Source organism: Oryctolagus cuniculus, chromosome 5 (genome assembly GCF_964237555.1).
Source record: "Oryctolagus cuniculus chromosome 5, mOryCun1.1, whole genome shotgun sequence".
Classification (NCBI taxonomy): Eukaryota; Metazoa; Chordata; class Mammalia; order Lagomorpha; family Leporidae; genus Oryctolagus; species Oryctolagus cuniculus.
The window spans coordinates 131,516,325-131,533,770 of record NC_091436.1 but is presented as its reverse complement, the minus strand read 5'-3'; the positions used below and the strand labels follow the sequence as shown (position 1 = coordinate 131,533,770).

At 60.3% G+C, this 17,446-nt stretch overlaps 1 protein-coding gene across 3 annotated transcripts in view; it reads right to left on the bottom strand.

Annotated features, from left to right (window-relative positions):
- Positions 1–2,668: 2,668 nt before the first annotated feature.
- Positions 2,669–17,446, bottom strand: part of BTBD9 (BTB domain containing 9) — a 435,326-nt gene continuing 420,548 nt past the window's right edge. For all 3 annotated transcript variants that reach the window (XM_008262867.4, XM_017345091.3, XM_051855721.2), the window contains one exon: positions 2,669–7,526. In XM_008262867.4, the coding sequence (XP_008261089.1) occupies positions 7,332–7,526 (195 nt within the window). In that variant the 3' untranslated portion in view covers positions 2,669–7,331. The remainder of the gene's footprint in view (positions 7,527–17,446) is intronic.

The following is a 17,446-nucleotide window of genomic DNA, read 5'->3' as shown; positions in this document are numbered from 1 at the left end:
GGTGCAGGGGCCCAAGGACTTGGGCCTTCTTCTACTGCTTTCCCAGGCCACAGCAGAGAGCTGGATTGGAAGAGGAGCAGCTGGGACCTGTGACTTTACCCATTCTACCACGGTGCTGGCCCCTCAAATAATGTTTTAAAAACTCAATCCAGGACGGCGCCGTGGCTCACTAGGCTAATTCTCTGCCTTGTGGCGCCGGCACACCGGGTTCTTGTCCCAGTTGGGGCGCCGGATTCTGTCCCGGTTGCCCCTCTTCCAGGCCGGCTCTCTGCTGTGGCCCGGGAGTGCAGTGGAGGATGGCCCGAGTGCTTGGGCACCTGCACCCGCATGGGAGACCAGGAGAAGCACCTGGCTCCTGGCTTCGGATCAGCGTGGTACACCGGCCGCAGCGCACCAGTGGCAGCGGCCACTGGAGGATGAACCAACCGCAAAAGGAAGACCTTTCTCTCTCTCTCACTGTCCACTCTGCCTGTCCAAAAAAAAAAAAAAAAAAAAAATCCAACTTTAAAAATAGGCAATAGACATTTCTCAAAAGTTATACAAATGGTCAACAGGTTTATGAGAAAAATCCCCTGCATCACCAGCCATCAGGAAAATGCAAACGCAATCACACGACACCACCTCACCCTGGCTGAATGGCCATTATCGAAAAGGAAAATAAGTGTTGGCGAAGATGTAGGCAAAAAGGAATCCTTTTGCATGTTGTCGGTGGAAATTAAATTAGTGGAACCATTACAGAGAACAGTACGGAGACTCCTAGTAGAACTGCCATGTGACCCAGTGGTCTGGGGTATAATCAGTCTGCAAGAGCCGTCTCTACTCCTGATTTATTACAGCACTGGCTACCACAATCAAGACCCATCAGCTGATGGATAAAGGAAATCCAGTACATGTAGGCCCCGGGGCTGTGTCCCCACTTGCTGGCTGCACGGGGTGGAGTCAGTGGGACCACTCGCGGCACCAAGGATGCCTCGCCACCCTAGGAGTGAGTGTGCGTGGGCCAGTCTGCCCCAGGTGGCCCTCGGTGCTCTCCGTCACATCACACCTGACACACAGCTGATGCTGGGCCCCGGCAACACCATGCGTTTCCCACGGCACTTGCAGAATCAAGCAACGCGAAACGCAGCAGTTGCACCCTGAGCCAGGCCGCATGCAGCAGGCCCCCTGCCCTGTGCTGGTTCCCCCAGGGGAGAAGCAACTCCCACGGACCTGGCTCCCGACATAACAGATTCGCTCTGCTGATGCCAGATGCGACCTTCTGGCCTGGGGCGATGGGAGCAAGTTGCTGAACTTGCTGCACAGGTGGCGAACTTGGCCACCTTGGAGTCCGTGTCACTTCCCTTCAAATACCTGTTGGGGGCTGTTGGGCCAGCCAGTGCTTCTGAGGTGCTGGAAGTCACTGCCCCCACAGCCTCCCTGCAGTGGGCCTCCCCCACAACGGGGCCCCTACCTGCCCACCTCCCCACCCCAACCCCGTCCTGCTCCTGCCCTCCCGGTGCGGGCCTGGTGCAGAGGGGTCAGGTCAGGCCTGGCCCCTCCTGGGGTCGGAACCTCCGCTGGCTCCTGGCTCGCTCAGGAGCTCCACGTGCCCACCCCTTCCTCGGACCCGCCCCGACCCCCACCCCCTACCGCTGCTGCCTAGCACCAGCCAGGAGCATTTCAGGCCCAGCCCCTCTGCTCTCCTGCACAGGTGCCGCCAGGTGGCCCTGGGTCCCAGGTCCCAGTGCCCGGGGCTTTGCTCAGCTGTCCCTTTGGAAGTGTCCTTGGACCCCCAGTGCCCACACCCACCTGTGTCCTCACAACCACTCTGTTGTCCATCACCGCACGTGGGCACAACCTGTGTCTTGTCTTTCTGGTCCTTGCTGCATTGCCGGCACTTTGGAAATGGCTGGCCCAGGCCGGCAGCCGCTGGGCGAGTGGGAGGGGCCGGGCGGTGCGGTAGAGCCCAGCACACCCTGGATGTGGTTTGTCTTGTACAACACTTTGTTGAAAACACACTGTCCATTCTAGAAGACCCAAAGCTAGGAGGGTTTGTTCACGTGGCGATGCCTGACCCAGGGCCCGGCCGCAGCACAGGAGAGTGAACTTCGAGGGGACGATCCACCCAGCGACAACGCTGAATGGGGACGGACGCCTACCTGGTTCTCACGTGACCACGGCTCGGTGGGTGTGAGACCAAGACCCGAGGAGGCCGCCCGCGTCAAGTGCAGCACCGTCGGTCCCGAGCCCATGCCGCACACCGAGTTGCTGGCGACCCAAGCCCAGCTGCAGGCTGCGGGCTCCACGCTCTGACCCCCGCACGGGAGAAGGCGGGGAGGGTGGCGCTGCGGTGCACTCTGGGCAGGAGACGGATAAGGGAAGGGGACTCAGGTCCAACGTGGCGGAAATGGCACTGACTAGACCGTGGGCGTGGGCGTGGGCAGGACACGGGCTGGGAAGGAGACAGGAGGGCGGCAGCCAGGTCACCGTGTCCCTCCGCTCCACGCCAGGCGGCCACACACGCCAGCCCCCATCGGAGCGACACCACCTGCTCCAGTGCTGTCTGCCGCCTTCCAAGGTGCACTGGAAGCGGGGGGGGGGGGGGGGGGGCGCCCGGCAGACACCCCCTGGGTGTCCCTGAGGGGACCGGGGCTCTGGGGCCGTGCTGCCCAGGGACGACACAGACAGGCACGAGGGAGCAACACTTTATTTCTAAAACAAAACCCACAGCATAGTCGTCACAAACATGCGCTTCGGGGTGGTTCTGAACACAGCTGTGCGTCCGCGCCGAGCGAGCGCTCGGCTCTGACAGCAGTGCTGCCTGGAGATGCTGGAGCACGAGAGTCCTGCCCCCTCCGAGAGCCAGGGAAGGGGCCTGGGGGTGGCGCCCGCAACCTTCACAGCCCCAGAGACCGCGGGGTGGGGCAGGTTTAGCAGGAGCTCCTGGGCCCCGGAGCCCGTTCCAGAGGTGAAGTCCAAGGCCACTCTCCTCTTGCTTTTCCAGGCCCCGTGGGGCAGCCGCAGGGACACCAGTGCCGGGGAGAGCGATGGGGGGATTCCTGGCTGTCCTCTGAGCAGGCGCAGCTCTCGGGTCCCTTCTAGAAAGCTACTGTGGGCACTGCAGCCGCCTTGGAGAGGGGCTGAGTCCCTCCATCTGTGGTGTCCAGGGCCCTGCCTCCCTGCCGTCCTGGCCCGCGGCGCCCTGCCCTACGACGGCGCAGACAGCTGGTGGAGGGGCCTGGAGAGACCTCGCTGTTTGGGGAGGGTCTCAGGGATCAGCTCCTGCCGCCGGGCCCCGGATGGAGATGTGCCTGGGAGTGAACCCAGGAGCGCAGGACCAGGAGCAGCTGCCAGGGCAGCGTGCGGAGGCCGGTCCCCAGGGGGACAGGCTGGGGTGGCCCCCCAGTGCTACTCAGGCCGGTGCTCTCACCATCTCGGGCCACAAACCCTGGGCTCGTCAGCTGGGGCAGGCCACCGCCACCTGCAGGTGGGCGGGCTGTAGCAGACCCTGCCCTGCACATCTCTGCCACCCCTGCCCGCTCAGAAGAGCAGGGCCAGGGCCTCTGTCCCGCCTGGAGGTGAGGGCGGGCCAGTCTACGGGTTTTCAACAGCGGCACAGGGTGGCTGTCGGGGCTGCAGGCATGGTCCTTGACGGCTGCTGGCAGGGGCCTGGGCCGACAGGCGAGGGCAGTGCAGGGGCGCAGGCTCCGGGTGGTGCCGCCGTCCCCACCTTCCCTGCTCAGGACCATACACACCCGCTGCGAGGGGTCCGCGTGCAGACATCTGCGGGTGGAGGACTGCAAGGCCCAGGGCGGGGCGGGGGGGGCACTGCAGTTCTTACAAAACAGGAAGAAGAAGCGACCCTGCTTGGGGGAGGGGAGGCTAGAGTCTCGCTTCTGGCTGGGAGCTTGTGGGGCGTGGGGTGAGGTGGAGGGCTGGGGGCAGGACAGGGCACTGCAGCCAGGGCCCCGGGCGGAGTGGGCACGTCCGTCCATGAGCGAGGCTCTCCTCTCATCATTTTCACACTGAGTCACTTAAAAAGAGAGCGGCTCTTTTGCAGCGAGCGTGTCCGCCATCACCCTTGTGTGCGTGCAGAGGGGCTGGCACTGTGCGCAGCACGGCCCCTCACAGTCCGGGGGGTGCGGCCCCACCAAGCCTCCCCTGCCTCCCACACCCCGCTCCCGCTCCCTCACTCTCGGCCTGCAGCCAGGGCCTCCACGCTGTCCATGGCAAGGCCGTCCATGCTCGGCGCCCTGCGCGCTCCCGCTTTCTGAGCCTGCGGCGCTAATTTCATATGCTGACAATAAAAGCCTCGGTGGCGCGGGCCTGGGAACTGCATTTTCCATTCCCAGGGCCGCTAATGGGCACTGAGCTCCCGTTGCCCTGTTGTCAGGACAAACACGCACCGTCCACGGCTGCAGCACAAAACCATGCCAGGCGCCGTGCCGGCGATGGCACCGAGGGGCAGGTGCTGGCCCTCTGTCCCTTCCTCTGCCACCTTCCTCCCTGGCGAGGGAGGTGCTCCCGCACACTGCACCTCCCTCCTCCCCAGGTGACTGCTAAATTCAAAACGAGGTCCGGCTCACGGGGCTGGCGCCGTCTCACAGCAGCCTGACAAGCGGCCGACGGCGTAACTACTGAGCAATTTTTTCCACAATTCAAAAACTCATTTTTTTTTTTTTTGCCAAGGAATCAGTCTAACAAACACATCCCACTCCTGCTGAAAATAATTTCTTCTCCCAACTCTTCTAGGAATAAAACACTTTTAATGTATTTGTCAGGAGCCAGCACTTCACTTAATAAGATTAAAAAAGTGACGAGAGCAGTGCCGCACCATCCCAGGCCCAGGGATCTAACCCAAACCGGCCGTGGGGAGGCGGGGCGGGCGCGGGGCGGGTTTTCCTGGCTGTCCTGGTCACGCGGGGTGCCTCGCCAGCGGTCCCCGGAGCTGCCTGCACAAGGGCACTTCGGAGACCCTCCCCGAGAGCCCTGCCATGTTTTCTCTCTAGTCTTCCAGAAAGCACCAAGGGCAAAGGGCGGGATTGCTGGCCACGCCCATCAGTGTGTAGCTGGGGCACCACAGAAGGCCCGTCAGTCTGTCCGCGGGGCTGACCTCCGCTCACCATCCCCACAACCCGACGCCATCGCGGCCCCTGCAGCAGGCCCGAGGTGGGGGAGCCTCTGTTCCCCTCCCCATGCTCAGTGGTCTCCTTCCTCCAAGACGCCGCCACCGCAGCCTCCAGGGATCTCCCCACCCAGGCCAGCGCTCCCAGCTCTCACCCACGCACCTGCCTTTAGCCTCAAGGGTTAGGGACCTTTCCAGCCCAACTGGCCGCAGGGGAGGAGTCCTCTACCGGACCAGACGGGCTTTGAGGAGCCGGGACCCCCTCTCCCATCCCCATCCCTTGCCTTGGGTATGTGCTACCTTGACCTTGGTCTCTAGACCCAGCAGGACACTGGGAAGGGACCTCCTGGCCCTGAATCAGAAGCCATCCAGGAAGGAGGCAACCAGAGCAGTGTTCCCCTGGAGTCCTGGGCAACTCTCCACCCAGGAAGGGGACCTGCGGGGCAAGTGGCAGCCCTGGCGGTGGGGGCCCCGAGACCTGTCCCCGGTCCTGTCCCCATCTTCCCTTTCCTTCTGCAGAGATGGAAGAAGGCAGCGTCCTTCAAGCACTGGGGAGAGGAGGTGTCGGTAGTGATCAGCGAGGCGCTTCCCAGCAGGGGGCAGGCCCCCCCCATCCCCCCCATCCCCCACCCCCACCCCACCCCACCCCCCCGCACGGGTGGAGGCCAAGGAAGTGCAGTGTCTTTCAGATGTGGTGCTGAGCTGCCAGACCTGCAGCGGCTTCCGGAGCCTGGGAGAGAGCCTGGGAGAGCGCCTGGGAGAGCGCCTGGGAGAGCGCCTGGGAGAGCGCCTGGGAGAGCGCCTGGGAGAGCGCCTGGGAGAGAGCCTGGGAGAGCGCCTGGGAGAGAGCCTGGGAGAGAGCCGCGGCCGGCTGGGCTGAGCGCTTGGGGGCTGGCCGGCGGCTGGCTGGCTCTCCAGTGCTTCCCCAGGTCAGTGGCCCAGCTCCAGGCTGGGGCTCCTGGACAGGTGACTGCAATTTTAACAAGAAGCTCTGCGCAAGACATTGCATTCACTGACCTGCGGCTCTGGTCCGTCTGGGCGGGGCCGCACGCGGGAGCACGTGCTGAGTGGGCGAGAACTCTCCACTAATTGGCGGCAGGGGCTGGACGCTAACAGGCTGACACGGGCGGCTCCCCACCGCGAGCAAGCCCCCCACCATTCATCACAGGAGCGCCTGACACCATGAAATGCTGGGCACCCCGAGGTGTCCACGCACCGCGCACAGCAGGGACTTGGACAGAGACCAGGACCGGAGAGGAAGCGCTGAGCGCAGTGTCTAGCCTGCACACAGAACCAGCATCCCAGTTCCTCACACAGCCTGCTGCCAGCGCCTACTGTGGTGCGGAGAAACTGGCCAACATCAAGTTGAGCCCCGGGCCCTTTCTGTCTGCCCGCCCACGGCTTTAGGATGCGAGAGCCCTCCCCTGGCCTCCAGGCAGGGTCACTGGACTCTGTGCCGCGTGGCTACAGAGCAGTTGGAGCAAGGGCCCTCAGCAAGGGTGCTTCACAGTGAGCCACGGAGTCCCTCCCCAGCCGACCACTCAGCCCAGTTCTCAATGTTAACATCACGGGCCTGACCCCTCCTGGGGTCGCAGGCTGGGGACTCCCCAGGAGCAGCAGGTCAGTAACTCAGCAGTTCGGGTGTCCATGGACTGCTTCGCTCGAGTGAATGTTGTTGAACTTCCTCGAAGGATCTCCCCGCGGAGCGCCCCGGCTCTCTGCTCCACCCCACGCGTGACCGCTCAGTGCTACGGAAGGGAAATGACAGTGCCAAAGGGGACCGAACGAGTAACTTCCTGTTTGAGCACTTCCAAAAGATCTGGAACACCTGTGATTCAGCAGACGGCCAGGAACTGCGAGGGGGGAGGACGCACGCGGCTGCTGGACAGACTCTACTGAAGCCCCTCCCTGAGGGCCGCCTCCGTCCCAGCACGGCCAGGGCCACGGTGGTCTCTGACTCCCTCTGCAGAGGGGGAGGGGCTTCACGGCAGACCTGATGGAGACTGAAGACCCATGTGGCCCCCCCGGACACCAGCCCGATTTGAACAAATTGAGGAGAACAAGGCAGGCCCTTTGGGTCCTTGGAGAAAACCTGTTCTGTGTCCCGTTTGCAGTCAGGTCTGCTCCTCCCAGGGGATGGGGGAGGGGAGGGGAAGTCCACAAAGAGCCCTGCTCAGGGAGGACCCGGTTCCTGGGCCCCCGAGTCCCACCTGCTCCGCCGCCACCTCTATTGGTGCTGCCGGCTGGGGGAGCGCGAGTTGCCCGGGCTGGGGGGCAGCGAGCTGCCACTGGGGGCCCGCAGGGCGTGGGGGTCGAGCTGCTGACCCGCGGGGTTGGCGTCTCCTGTCACTGGTTCCTCACTGCTTTCTTCCTTCTGGCTGCTCTGCTGCTCCGGACACTCAAAGTGGACACAATGGAACACCTGGCGGAGAGAAGGAGAAGACCTGTGAGGGGTGGGCCGGCCTGTGACCCCAGAGCCCGGCTTCGGGGTGGCCACGTGGGAGCTCCAGGAAGTCCCTCCCAGGGCAGCAGGTTCCGCCGGTCAGCATAAGTGCAAACACGGGCCCTGCCCTTGGACTCTCCCGAATCCTCCCACAGGACTGCTCCAGGTTTGTTCGCGCACCTGTGGGTCCTTTGTCCCTTGTGACTGACTTGATTCCGGCATTTGGCAGTGGGCTAGTTGGGGCCGCCCAACACCATGAACACACTAAAAGCCACTGAAAGGGCACTTTAATGGAGTGAACGCAGACTACCTCTCAGTGAGCTGCTATGAGAAAGACCCAGAGGGCACTGCTCCAGAGGACCCGTGCTTGTCCCCAGCAAGGCCCTGATGCTGTGAGCACACCCTGCCCAGGGGCAGTCCTCAACCACACATGGCTCAGTCCAGCCTGGAACAGACACCCTTAACCTGGGGGACTGGGGAGTGGGCTGCACCCCTGCAGGGGCCAGGAGAAGCCAGCCTGCTGTCAGCCCTAACACAGCACCGACAGGCACAGGTAGACAGGGGTGAGTTGTGGCCTTGACCTTGAGAGTACAGTGCGTGGTTGGGGTGGTGATGGTAGGTAGGAAGCTGCAAATCAGCCCACGTGTGTGTGAGAGGGGCCTGCGGAAAACACAGCACCCGCAGAAGCCCACCTGGGAAGCAGCCCCGGATGTCACACTTCAAAGTCCTGCCCAGACCCCGATAACTTTCCCAGTGATCTCAGCCTCCCCCAAGGGAAGCTCCCAGGAGACTCCTCTCTCCTCAGCACCAAATGGGCCACGTGGCCTGGTACCACAGAGCCCTGAAACCTCCCCAGCCTTCCTCCAGGCAGACACCCCAGGGGACCCTCCTGTGCCGGTGCCAGGTAGGCCCCAGTCTGACAGCACTGAGCAGTGAAACCTGGGAAGGAATGTTCTTTGTCCTGGAGGGAAAAGAACCGGACGCACCCCCTTAAAAGCTGCAGTCTGAAGACAGACTGCACGTGCTCAGCACTCGGCTCTCTGGTGAGCTGCCCGCCTGGCCTGCCGGGTGTACGCTCTCCATCTAACCACGCCACCTCGCTTCCCCCCCACCCCCGTCTGAGCGACTGGGCACTCTCTCCCAGGTTCTGTCTGGAGAGGTGCCCATCCGTTCTTACGGATGCCCTACTCCAATAAACCTTGCTGTCTTGCTTACCCCTGCTCTCTGTCTCACGCCTGAATTCTTTCTTGCAGGAGGACAGGAACCCCAAACCACGCTCTCTGCTAACAGGGCTGGTGAGTGTGGCACACGCAGTGCAGACGGAAGCTGCAGAAGTGCAGGGCGGGGTAGGAGGTGGGCAGTGAGGGACGCTGGCCGCCGCCTTCAGCCCACACAGAACCTTCCCTCAGCCATCGGCCCAGCAGGCCCCTGGAGAGGTCCACTGCCAGGTGCCTGTGCCGGCTCTCTGAAGGGCAGGCACCCCAGCCTCTGCAGTGGGCGCTGCAGTCCGAGGTCCGAGCTACACAGATCCACTTCCCAAGACGCAGACTGGCACTTTGAAGGGAACTGATTTTTCAGATGCTCAAATCTCCTTCGTTCTGAGACTGCCTGGAAGCCAGCCTTGCTCCGCAGTGACCTTGCCCGCCTCGCAGAGGCCTCTGGGCTGCCAGAGCACCCACACCTCGCTCACACCGACTGCCGGACTGAGGGCGGCACTGGCTGCAGCGCACGCACAGTCCGGGGTTTGTCTTGGATGTAGCAGGAATTCTTTGCAGACTTGTGAAAACCATTTCCAGGACGCAGCGGCGAGAGCCCACGGCCTGCACCGAGGGGCTGTGGCCGTGGTCAGTGAGCTAGAACCCGTCTTATCGACCTGCTGCCAGCCACCCACTCCTAGGAGTCGTCGTCACCCCCTTCATGAAGCTTTCCTTCCTTCTAGCTCACATTAATGAGAATGGCATTTAAACTTCGGGGAAATGCTTTATCCACATCTCAACCTAAAATGTTCAAAGGACTACACTTGCCCTCAAAGCTCTTCTGGGGGCTCTGCACACTGTGGAGGGGCTGAGCCCTCGGCAGAGTTCCTCCCACAGTCACCAGGCAGCCCCTGGCGGCAGAAATAGGAGCGAGGTCGCTGGGAGGCGTGAGGGGAGGGGCCTGAGGAAACTGGTAGGCTGGGCTTGTGACGGGACAGGCACTGAGGGGGGTGTGCACACCACCAGAGAGACGGGGCTGTGGCCGGGGTCTCACGGCTGCAGACGAAGGCAGGAGGGCAGCTGCAAGCACACATTCTGGAGAAACCCCTTGTAGAGCGCGAGCTCGCTGAGCAGCGCCACACGGCCAAGGCCTTCTCTCTGCGCTCCGCTTCTCCTAAAATAGCCGAGGCCCTAGATTATAGGGTTGCAGCCTGCAAAGGCCTGCAGGGTGTCTGGTGTGGACAGCTAGGGGCAGCAGGCCATGGAGAGCCCACGGGGCAGGACACGGGGCTGGCTTCCCTGGCCAGCCCACTGTCACCTCACTGCCTCTCCTGACGTGGGGACTGCTGGCTTATGAGGAGCCACTGAGCTTCGCACTTGCCCATGCTTGGTGAGTTCACTCCTGGGGAAAGACCATTTAGTTAGAGGATTAGGCACTGGTGCCCAGTGAGGACAGGGCAGGGCTGGCTGGACACCTGCCACTCTACAGAGGGAGGGCCAGGTTGGGGAGGCAGGGCAGAGGTTGTGAGACGGTAGGGGGCTCAGGAGGCACCCAGCTGGACAGAGGGGCTGCTCCCGTAGGGGAGTGCTCTGTGCTGCCTCGCGCACTCACACGCATACTGTCCACATCCAATGTGAACACACGTGTACCACACAAGCCCCGGTACTTCGGCATCAGGTTCACAGAGACAAATGTCGTTATCGACTGTGGGGTTATAGTGACGACACGATTCTGTGCTGCCCCTCCTGCATCGCTGCTTTCTCCAGTTCCCGAGCACCGTTTCACACTTCACATTTCCAAGTCTAAGGCAAGGCGGGGCAGGCAGCCGCACACTCGGCTGCCTGGTCTCTGCGTTCTGGCCGCAGCCCTGTTCTCCTAGAGCCGATTCCTCTCCCTGAAGGCCAGGTGCTTGGCCACTGCCCTGACATGGGGTCTCCTGGGGCCCCTCTGCAGCTGTGCCTCATGGGAGCTAGCTCCAGTGAGCCCCGTGTCTCCTCCCTCCCCTTTATGTCAAATCTCCTCTGGGCATCTGTCAATGCCAGCAGGGCCCAGGGCACACTCTGACCCAGGGCTAGGAGGGTAAACTTGAAAGTCTTCCCCTAAGTGGCAACTCTGGACCTGCCCTTCTCCTTAGCTCTACATTTCTAAGAATTCTGAAGTAGAAAGACCTTCTTGGGGGGTGGGAGTTAGTGCCTGGGTCGCTCTTGCCTCATGTGCACCCCTCTTTCTGGACATCTGGGTAGGCTCTGGTGTGCAGCCTGGTGTAGAGCCCTGCCTCCCACCCTCTCGAGCTTCTTGTAACCCAACAAGCACTCCATTCTTTTTATTATTATTGTTTGGAGCTACAGAGAGAGGGAGAAGTCTTCCATCTGGTGGTTCACTCTCTAAATAGGTAGGGCTGGGCCAAGGCTGAAGCCAGGATCCCAGAGCATCATCCAGGTCTCCCACGTGGGTACAGGGGCACAAGGACTTGGGCCATCTTCTACTGCTTTCCCAGGCATATCAGCAGGGAGCTGGATTTGAAGTGGAGCAGCCGGGACTTGAGCCGGCGCCCATGAAGGATGCCAGTGTCTCAGGTGGTGGCTTAACCCGACATGCCACAATATCGTCCCCTTCCCGCCCTCTCTTCTCCAATACAACCCGCTGTCCTCTGGCCCCGCCGCCCAGAAAGGGTGACTTCTGAGAGGGAACACACGGGGTCTTGCTGCCTGGCTGCGTGCCATACTGGTCCCCCGGTTACGGTGTAAGCCCGCTCTCTGGCCTGTCGGTGTCTCGGAGGCTGCTGCTCAGAGCCCTGGCTGCCCCTCTCCTGTGGTCTCTTCTGCCCTTCTCGTATCGACTGGTCTCCCTCAGTGCCGCTCGTCTCAGGTGAGCTCCTCCCCAGCCGGCCCGAGAGCCTGCGGGCACCTGCTGCCCCAGGGCCCGCCCCTCCCTGCCTCGGTCAGTTCCCACCCGACTCAGGAACCAAGGCTTGCTCACCCTTTCCCCCACTCGGGCCTCGCCAACAATAAACAAATCAATAAAAACAAAACAAAGAAACAGAAACCCTGCAGCGAGAAATGAGCCACATCTGAGCGGGCTCTTGCGGACGGCTCCTTCCCCAGGATGCAGCTCCTTCCTGTGGAAGGGGCCCACACGTGAGGGATCCTGAGGGGCAGGGCGGGTCTCTAGGGAGCACCCAAGCCCGGCCCATGGCCTGACTCCTACTGCTCCCACTGCCAGCACAGTTAATTTTATTGTTATACACTGTAAATGCTCTAGGTGGAGGAGAGTTTTACTAACGGAGTCGGGGGAGCCCTGGAGTCAGCGAGGAGCCAAGCACACAGTGGGTGCACAGTGAACAAGGTGAGGGCAGCAGCACTCAGGGCTGGGAGGACGGCTCTCTGCCGCAAGCTTGGGGTACGGAATGCACACGTACGCATTCCCCCACCAGCCCCTGCAGCCCCACTGTGGGGCTTCGGACCCTGGCGAAGGCATAGTGAGACCAGCGGACACGCAGCAGCCAAGCCAGGAGCTCTGGCTCTGCTCGGGGCCATGTGGGCTCACAGGAGGGTGTCCGGGGGCCAGGGGATGCTTCCTGGGGGAGAAGACATCGTGAGGGACAGGCAGCCAAGCAAGGAAGAGTCCGAGGAGTGAGGACCTGCGTGCGGAGGGAAGAGGGGAGCCATTGCTGGTTTTTAAGCCATGACGCTGGTGGTGGGGGCAGCAGAGGCAGGACCGACCTGGCCCAGTGGAAAAGGGCAGATGCCAGCAATTGCTGGCCACAGGAGGGTCACAGAGACCTGGCATCTCCTGGGGCCGTGTGCAGGGTGCAGTAGTTAAGAGGCCAGCTGAGGTGCTGTCTCCCATCCTGCAGTCCCTGGGTTTGATGCCGGGCTCTGCCTCCTGACTCCAGCTTCCTACTAGTGCCCCTCCTGGGAGGCAGTGATAATGGCTCGGGGATTGGACCTCTGCCATCCATATAGAGACCTGGAATGAGTCCCTGGCTCCCAGCTTTGGCCTGAACTAGCCCAGCCCATCCATTGTGGGCGTTGGGGAGTAACCAGCAGATGGGAGCTCCGTCTCTCAAGTAAGTAAAAACACAAAAAATGCTAGTACTCCTTAAATTAAGAAATACTGGGGAAGGAGTACATGTTTGTGGTGACAAATTGAAATAATGCAAGTGTTTAAACAAAGTAGACAGCAAAGAGCCCTACATCTTGGAATCCCCAAGGTAGCACCTGGCACTCTGGAACCCATAGGAGGGAGTAATTTATACAGAAAGAAAGAACAAAGCCAGAATTATTAGATAACTGACCCAATAAGACTGACACAGGAAAGCAAAGGGGCCACCGTGGCCTTGGGGACCCTGTGGTGCTGCGGAGGCGGCAGCGGTGGCCTTCAGGTGGGCACCAAGGTTCTCCTAGACTCTTGCTCTCTTGTGTTGTTATCCGCATGCCCTCACTGAGCACGGCCTCTGCCTGGTGTGTTTACTGCAGTGACTGCTGCAGGGTCTCACAGGCGGGTGCGGGCACAGGCACTCCCACGCCAGGGCGTGCAGGGGCTTTCTTGCAAGTGCAGAGTGGGATGCTGGGACTCAGCCAGGACGGGGCGGCTCTGACGCCTGCCTCTCACACACGGTCCTGAGTGTGTGATCTGTGATCCCGTGGTACCCTGGAGCCAGTGAGAACGGATTCAGCACAGAAGGGAGCTTAGGGAAGTCAGCGAGAGGAGGGAATGCGTGTAGGAGGCCCTGGAGGGTGGGCAGGCAGACAGGGAAGAGGGTAAAGGAGGTCTTTCCAGATCAAAGCCACCTCCCCAGCACCGGCCCACCTGCTCTGCCCCGTGGAACAGGACGCTGGGCTCAGCCACCAGCCCTGAACCAAACACAGCAACCACACACACTGACACCTGCCCAGCTCCTGGAGACACTTAATGAGCACCATGTGTTTGCATTTTATCATCATCATGTGCAAGGGACCCAGGGAGCCGTCAGATCTGCCCATGGGGCATGTGGGCAGTGCTGACTGCTCTCAGGAGCAGGACTGAGCGCGAGCCTGCCAGGGGAAGCCAGCTCGTCCACTGTGGTCAGCCCGGCAGAGCACGCACTGCGGGCTGCCACGCCTCTGTTCCTTTCACGAGGAAACTGCAGGAGAGCCCACTGGCCCAGGGGAGCTGTCACTCCCAAGGGGAGATGGGCCTCTGGAAAGGAGCCCCGGCCTGTCCCACCACAGCCCCGAGCTCCCCAGCCCACTTCCCGTCCCCATCGGGCACCTCTGGGCCTTCCTGCAGGTGCACCAGCAAAGTCCCAAGTTTCTCTTTGCTCAGAAGCTTACACGATTCAATTTCTTTCCTCCAAAGCTTCCCAAGACTGCAGTATCCCCCGGAAAGGATGTGACCAAAAGTGAATGAGGCATACAGGGCAGAGTCGCACTGCTGATTTATGCAAAACCATTACTACGGTCTCCGCGTCATTTTCCCTCCCTTCTCGGCAATCATGTATCCCATTAGCCTGTTTGATTGCCGCTGCTCACAAAGGGGCACCTTCGCTGAACCATCTTCAATGGCCTCCGGATCTGTCCCCTGAGAGGAGCTGGCTAATTTGGAATGTAGTCGTGTGTACGGATCCGACACAGCCCCAGTCACAGTCCGGGTGTCCTTTTCTGAAGCTGCTGTTTATTATCACACTGCCTTGCTTCTCTGGGAGCCGTAATTCTCGACACGTCTGAGACGGCCTGGGGTGTTCTTTTCTCCCTGAACTCTGGACGGGGTGGACGCAAAGGTGCTAGCCCCTTCCCAGTAGTCACACTCAAGTCGTGCCTGGCTGCTGTCTGCCGCCCCTCGCTGCAGGGATTCCCCAAACACTATTTGCTCAACATTTTCTTCAAGGTGTTTCTTTAAAAAAAAAAAAAAAAAAAAGATTTATTTGAAAGGTGGAGTTGCAGAGAGGGAGAGAGGCAGAAGCAGAGAGAAAGAATCTTCCATCTGCTGGTTCACTCCCCAAATAGCTGCCATGGCCAGGGCTGAGCCGATCTGAAGCCAGGAGCCAGGAGCTTCTTCCAGGTCTCCCACTTGGGTGCAGGGGGCCAAGCGCTTGGGCCATCTTCTGTTGTTTCCCCAGGCCATTAGCAGGGAGCTGGATCTGAAGTGGAATGGCTGAGACTGGAGCGCCCACATGGGACGCTGGTGGCTTAACCCACCTGCTGCGCCACAGCACCAGCCCCTTTTCAAGGTTTTTAAAAGCAGAAGCCTCTGGTAATTTTCCCAAAGTGGCCAAGGAATTCTTCGTGAACCAGCAGAAATTGGGAAAACTTATTAAGTGTTGATCAATGACTTTATCTTCCTTTCCTGGTTTCTCCTGAGTAATTCCTACAGAGCGCTTCCACGCCAACCGATACAAATAGGATTTCTGATCTGAGCTTTCAGCTTTCGTCTGTAAGGCGACACATCTTTACAAAGTAGGTGCCCACCTCCCTGTGATGTCTGAGCCAGTTACACGCAAAGCCACGGCTCCTGACTGGCATGCCCCTGAAGACCCAATGTCCCTTTCTCAGTGGCTGGCATGGGAGCCCCACTCATCTACCCAGTGCTCAGCACACCACCTGCCCAGCCACACTCACCAGTTCTGTCTCTCTAGGGCTTGCTCAGAGCAGGAGTCAACCGTCCATCTATAGACCACAGTGATAAAAAGGAAGACTACTGCTTCCTACAAAACACCCTTTTCATAAACCCTGGTTTCACGTATGTATGTGAACAGCCAGCACATGCTTTTCAGTCAAGGAACAGTTCTGGAATTGTGAGCAACACTTCTGCACAGGTACTTTATCCTGCCGAAGCATGGGAGTTTCTGGATGAAATGTGCACATATGGCAACAGTGCTTTAACTTTCCAATGTGACTTTTCCCACTTTCTACCCAGGCCATGGGTCCCGCGGATGACCGGAAGGAACTCCACTGCTTACAAGGTTCTGGGAGTGAAGCCTTCTGATATATATCATCCCAGGCAGCACTGGAATTCCTGGTTTCCGGTTTTCAGTACATACACTGCAGAGTTCTTAGAGTGAGTGTTTAGTACGCACACTCCAGCATTCTGGGGACAGACTCACATTCCTGGTCTTAACATGGCTGCAGAATGACAGAGATATCTTTCAGTTTTTCTATAAGAAACAAACAAAAAGGAAGTGTCCTGGTTCCCAGCTTTCTGGGATGCCTGGCGGATGTGGCCTTACCAAGTCCGCTTCTCGCTGGACAGGTGCTCAAGAGCCCGGCTGCGGCCCTGCTCTCTGCACAACACCGTCCCTGCGGCCCAGCTGCGGGCAGTTCTCCGCTTCGTGGCCAGTTTCTCCAACAGCTCCAGCTGTGCGGAGACTTCCGGCCTCCCTCCCAGCTGCTGGCTCCGCAGTGGACGCCCACGTTTCCACTCATCTCTTCCTGGGGCCAGATGAGGACGCAGAACTGCTGCTCCAACAACAGGTGGAGGGACTGCGCAGCATGCGAAACAATGGCCGCACTGCTTCTCACTTTTCCTAACAAAATCGTTCATAACAGACGCTTACGCAAAGATGCCCATAAAAGGTCTCCTTTTATAATTATGCATAAAATAAACACTTTTATGCCTTCTTCCCATCTCGCTGGGAAGGGACTTTTCAGATTCAGTTCAGTCTATTACAAGAATCCTGAGAGCAGAGAGGTGAGGTGACTTGGGGTCCCACAGCTGGCTGGAGGTGCGGCCGGCCAGGCCCGTCTTCTTGGTCCTCGTGCACGTTTGTGGCTGGTCCTCAGGGCGTGCTGCCAGGCCCTTCTCCTCAGCCTGACTCCGCCGAGGCTCCTGGCCCTGATCACCACATGCATGTGTAATCCTTAAATCCGTGTTCTTGTCTGGACTGCTCCTCTTCCACGTCCTCTCCCGCGCCCAGTATTCTCCCGCCGCTAAAGGCTTCCAGATCAAAACCAACACAGGTCTCTCCCTTCCCGCGCACAGCGGGTCCTGGCCTTGGTGCCATACTCTAGACTGTCAAACTGACTCCTGGGAGCTGTTTCCCTGGGAATCCCATGCCCAGACTCTGGCCCCTGGTCTGATCTGTGGAGGGGCAGCTGTGTGCCACCCTGGGGACTGGGGACACAAACATGCCACAGCACAGTCCCTGCCCTCAGGAGCCACAGTCAGCCTCCCGCTGGGACCATCCTGCAAGCACCCAGGTGCCAGCTGCCCTGGACCTGACCGTGCCTGTGCCCAGCCCTGCTCTCCCTCACCCCCTTCTCTCTAGTCCTGGTGTACACCACTCAGGGTGACTTCTGTCCCCACGCGGGTTCTTTGTGCATGACCCCCTCGGCCATAGGGACGTGACACCCCTGGGGGCCAGATTCTTTCTCTGGCACAAGTGGAGTCTGACGGCTGGCAGCCCTGCAGACAGGAGTTCCCACACCCCTGCCACAGGGCAGTGGGCTTCCTTGCTGCGGCCGACTGGCTGGGGGTCGCGGCCCCGGGGGCCTGGCCCATCCAGTCTGAGCGCTGACGCTCTGGGTAACTATCACCAGCCCACAGGAGTGTTTACCTAGCTGCTGCTGTCATTTTGTAAAGCAGTCTGTTGCCCTGTTTAAACCCCCCCCCTCATAGAGCCACATGTTGCTATGGGAACAGGAATGGCATTGGGAGCCCAGAACCACTCAGAGGCCTGACAGAGCCCGTAAATAAATTCTGCCTCACTCCACGCTCTGAGCCGA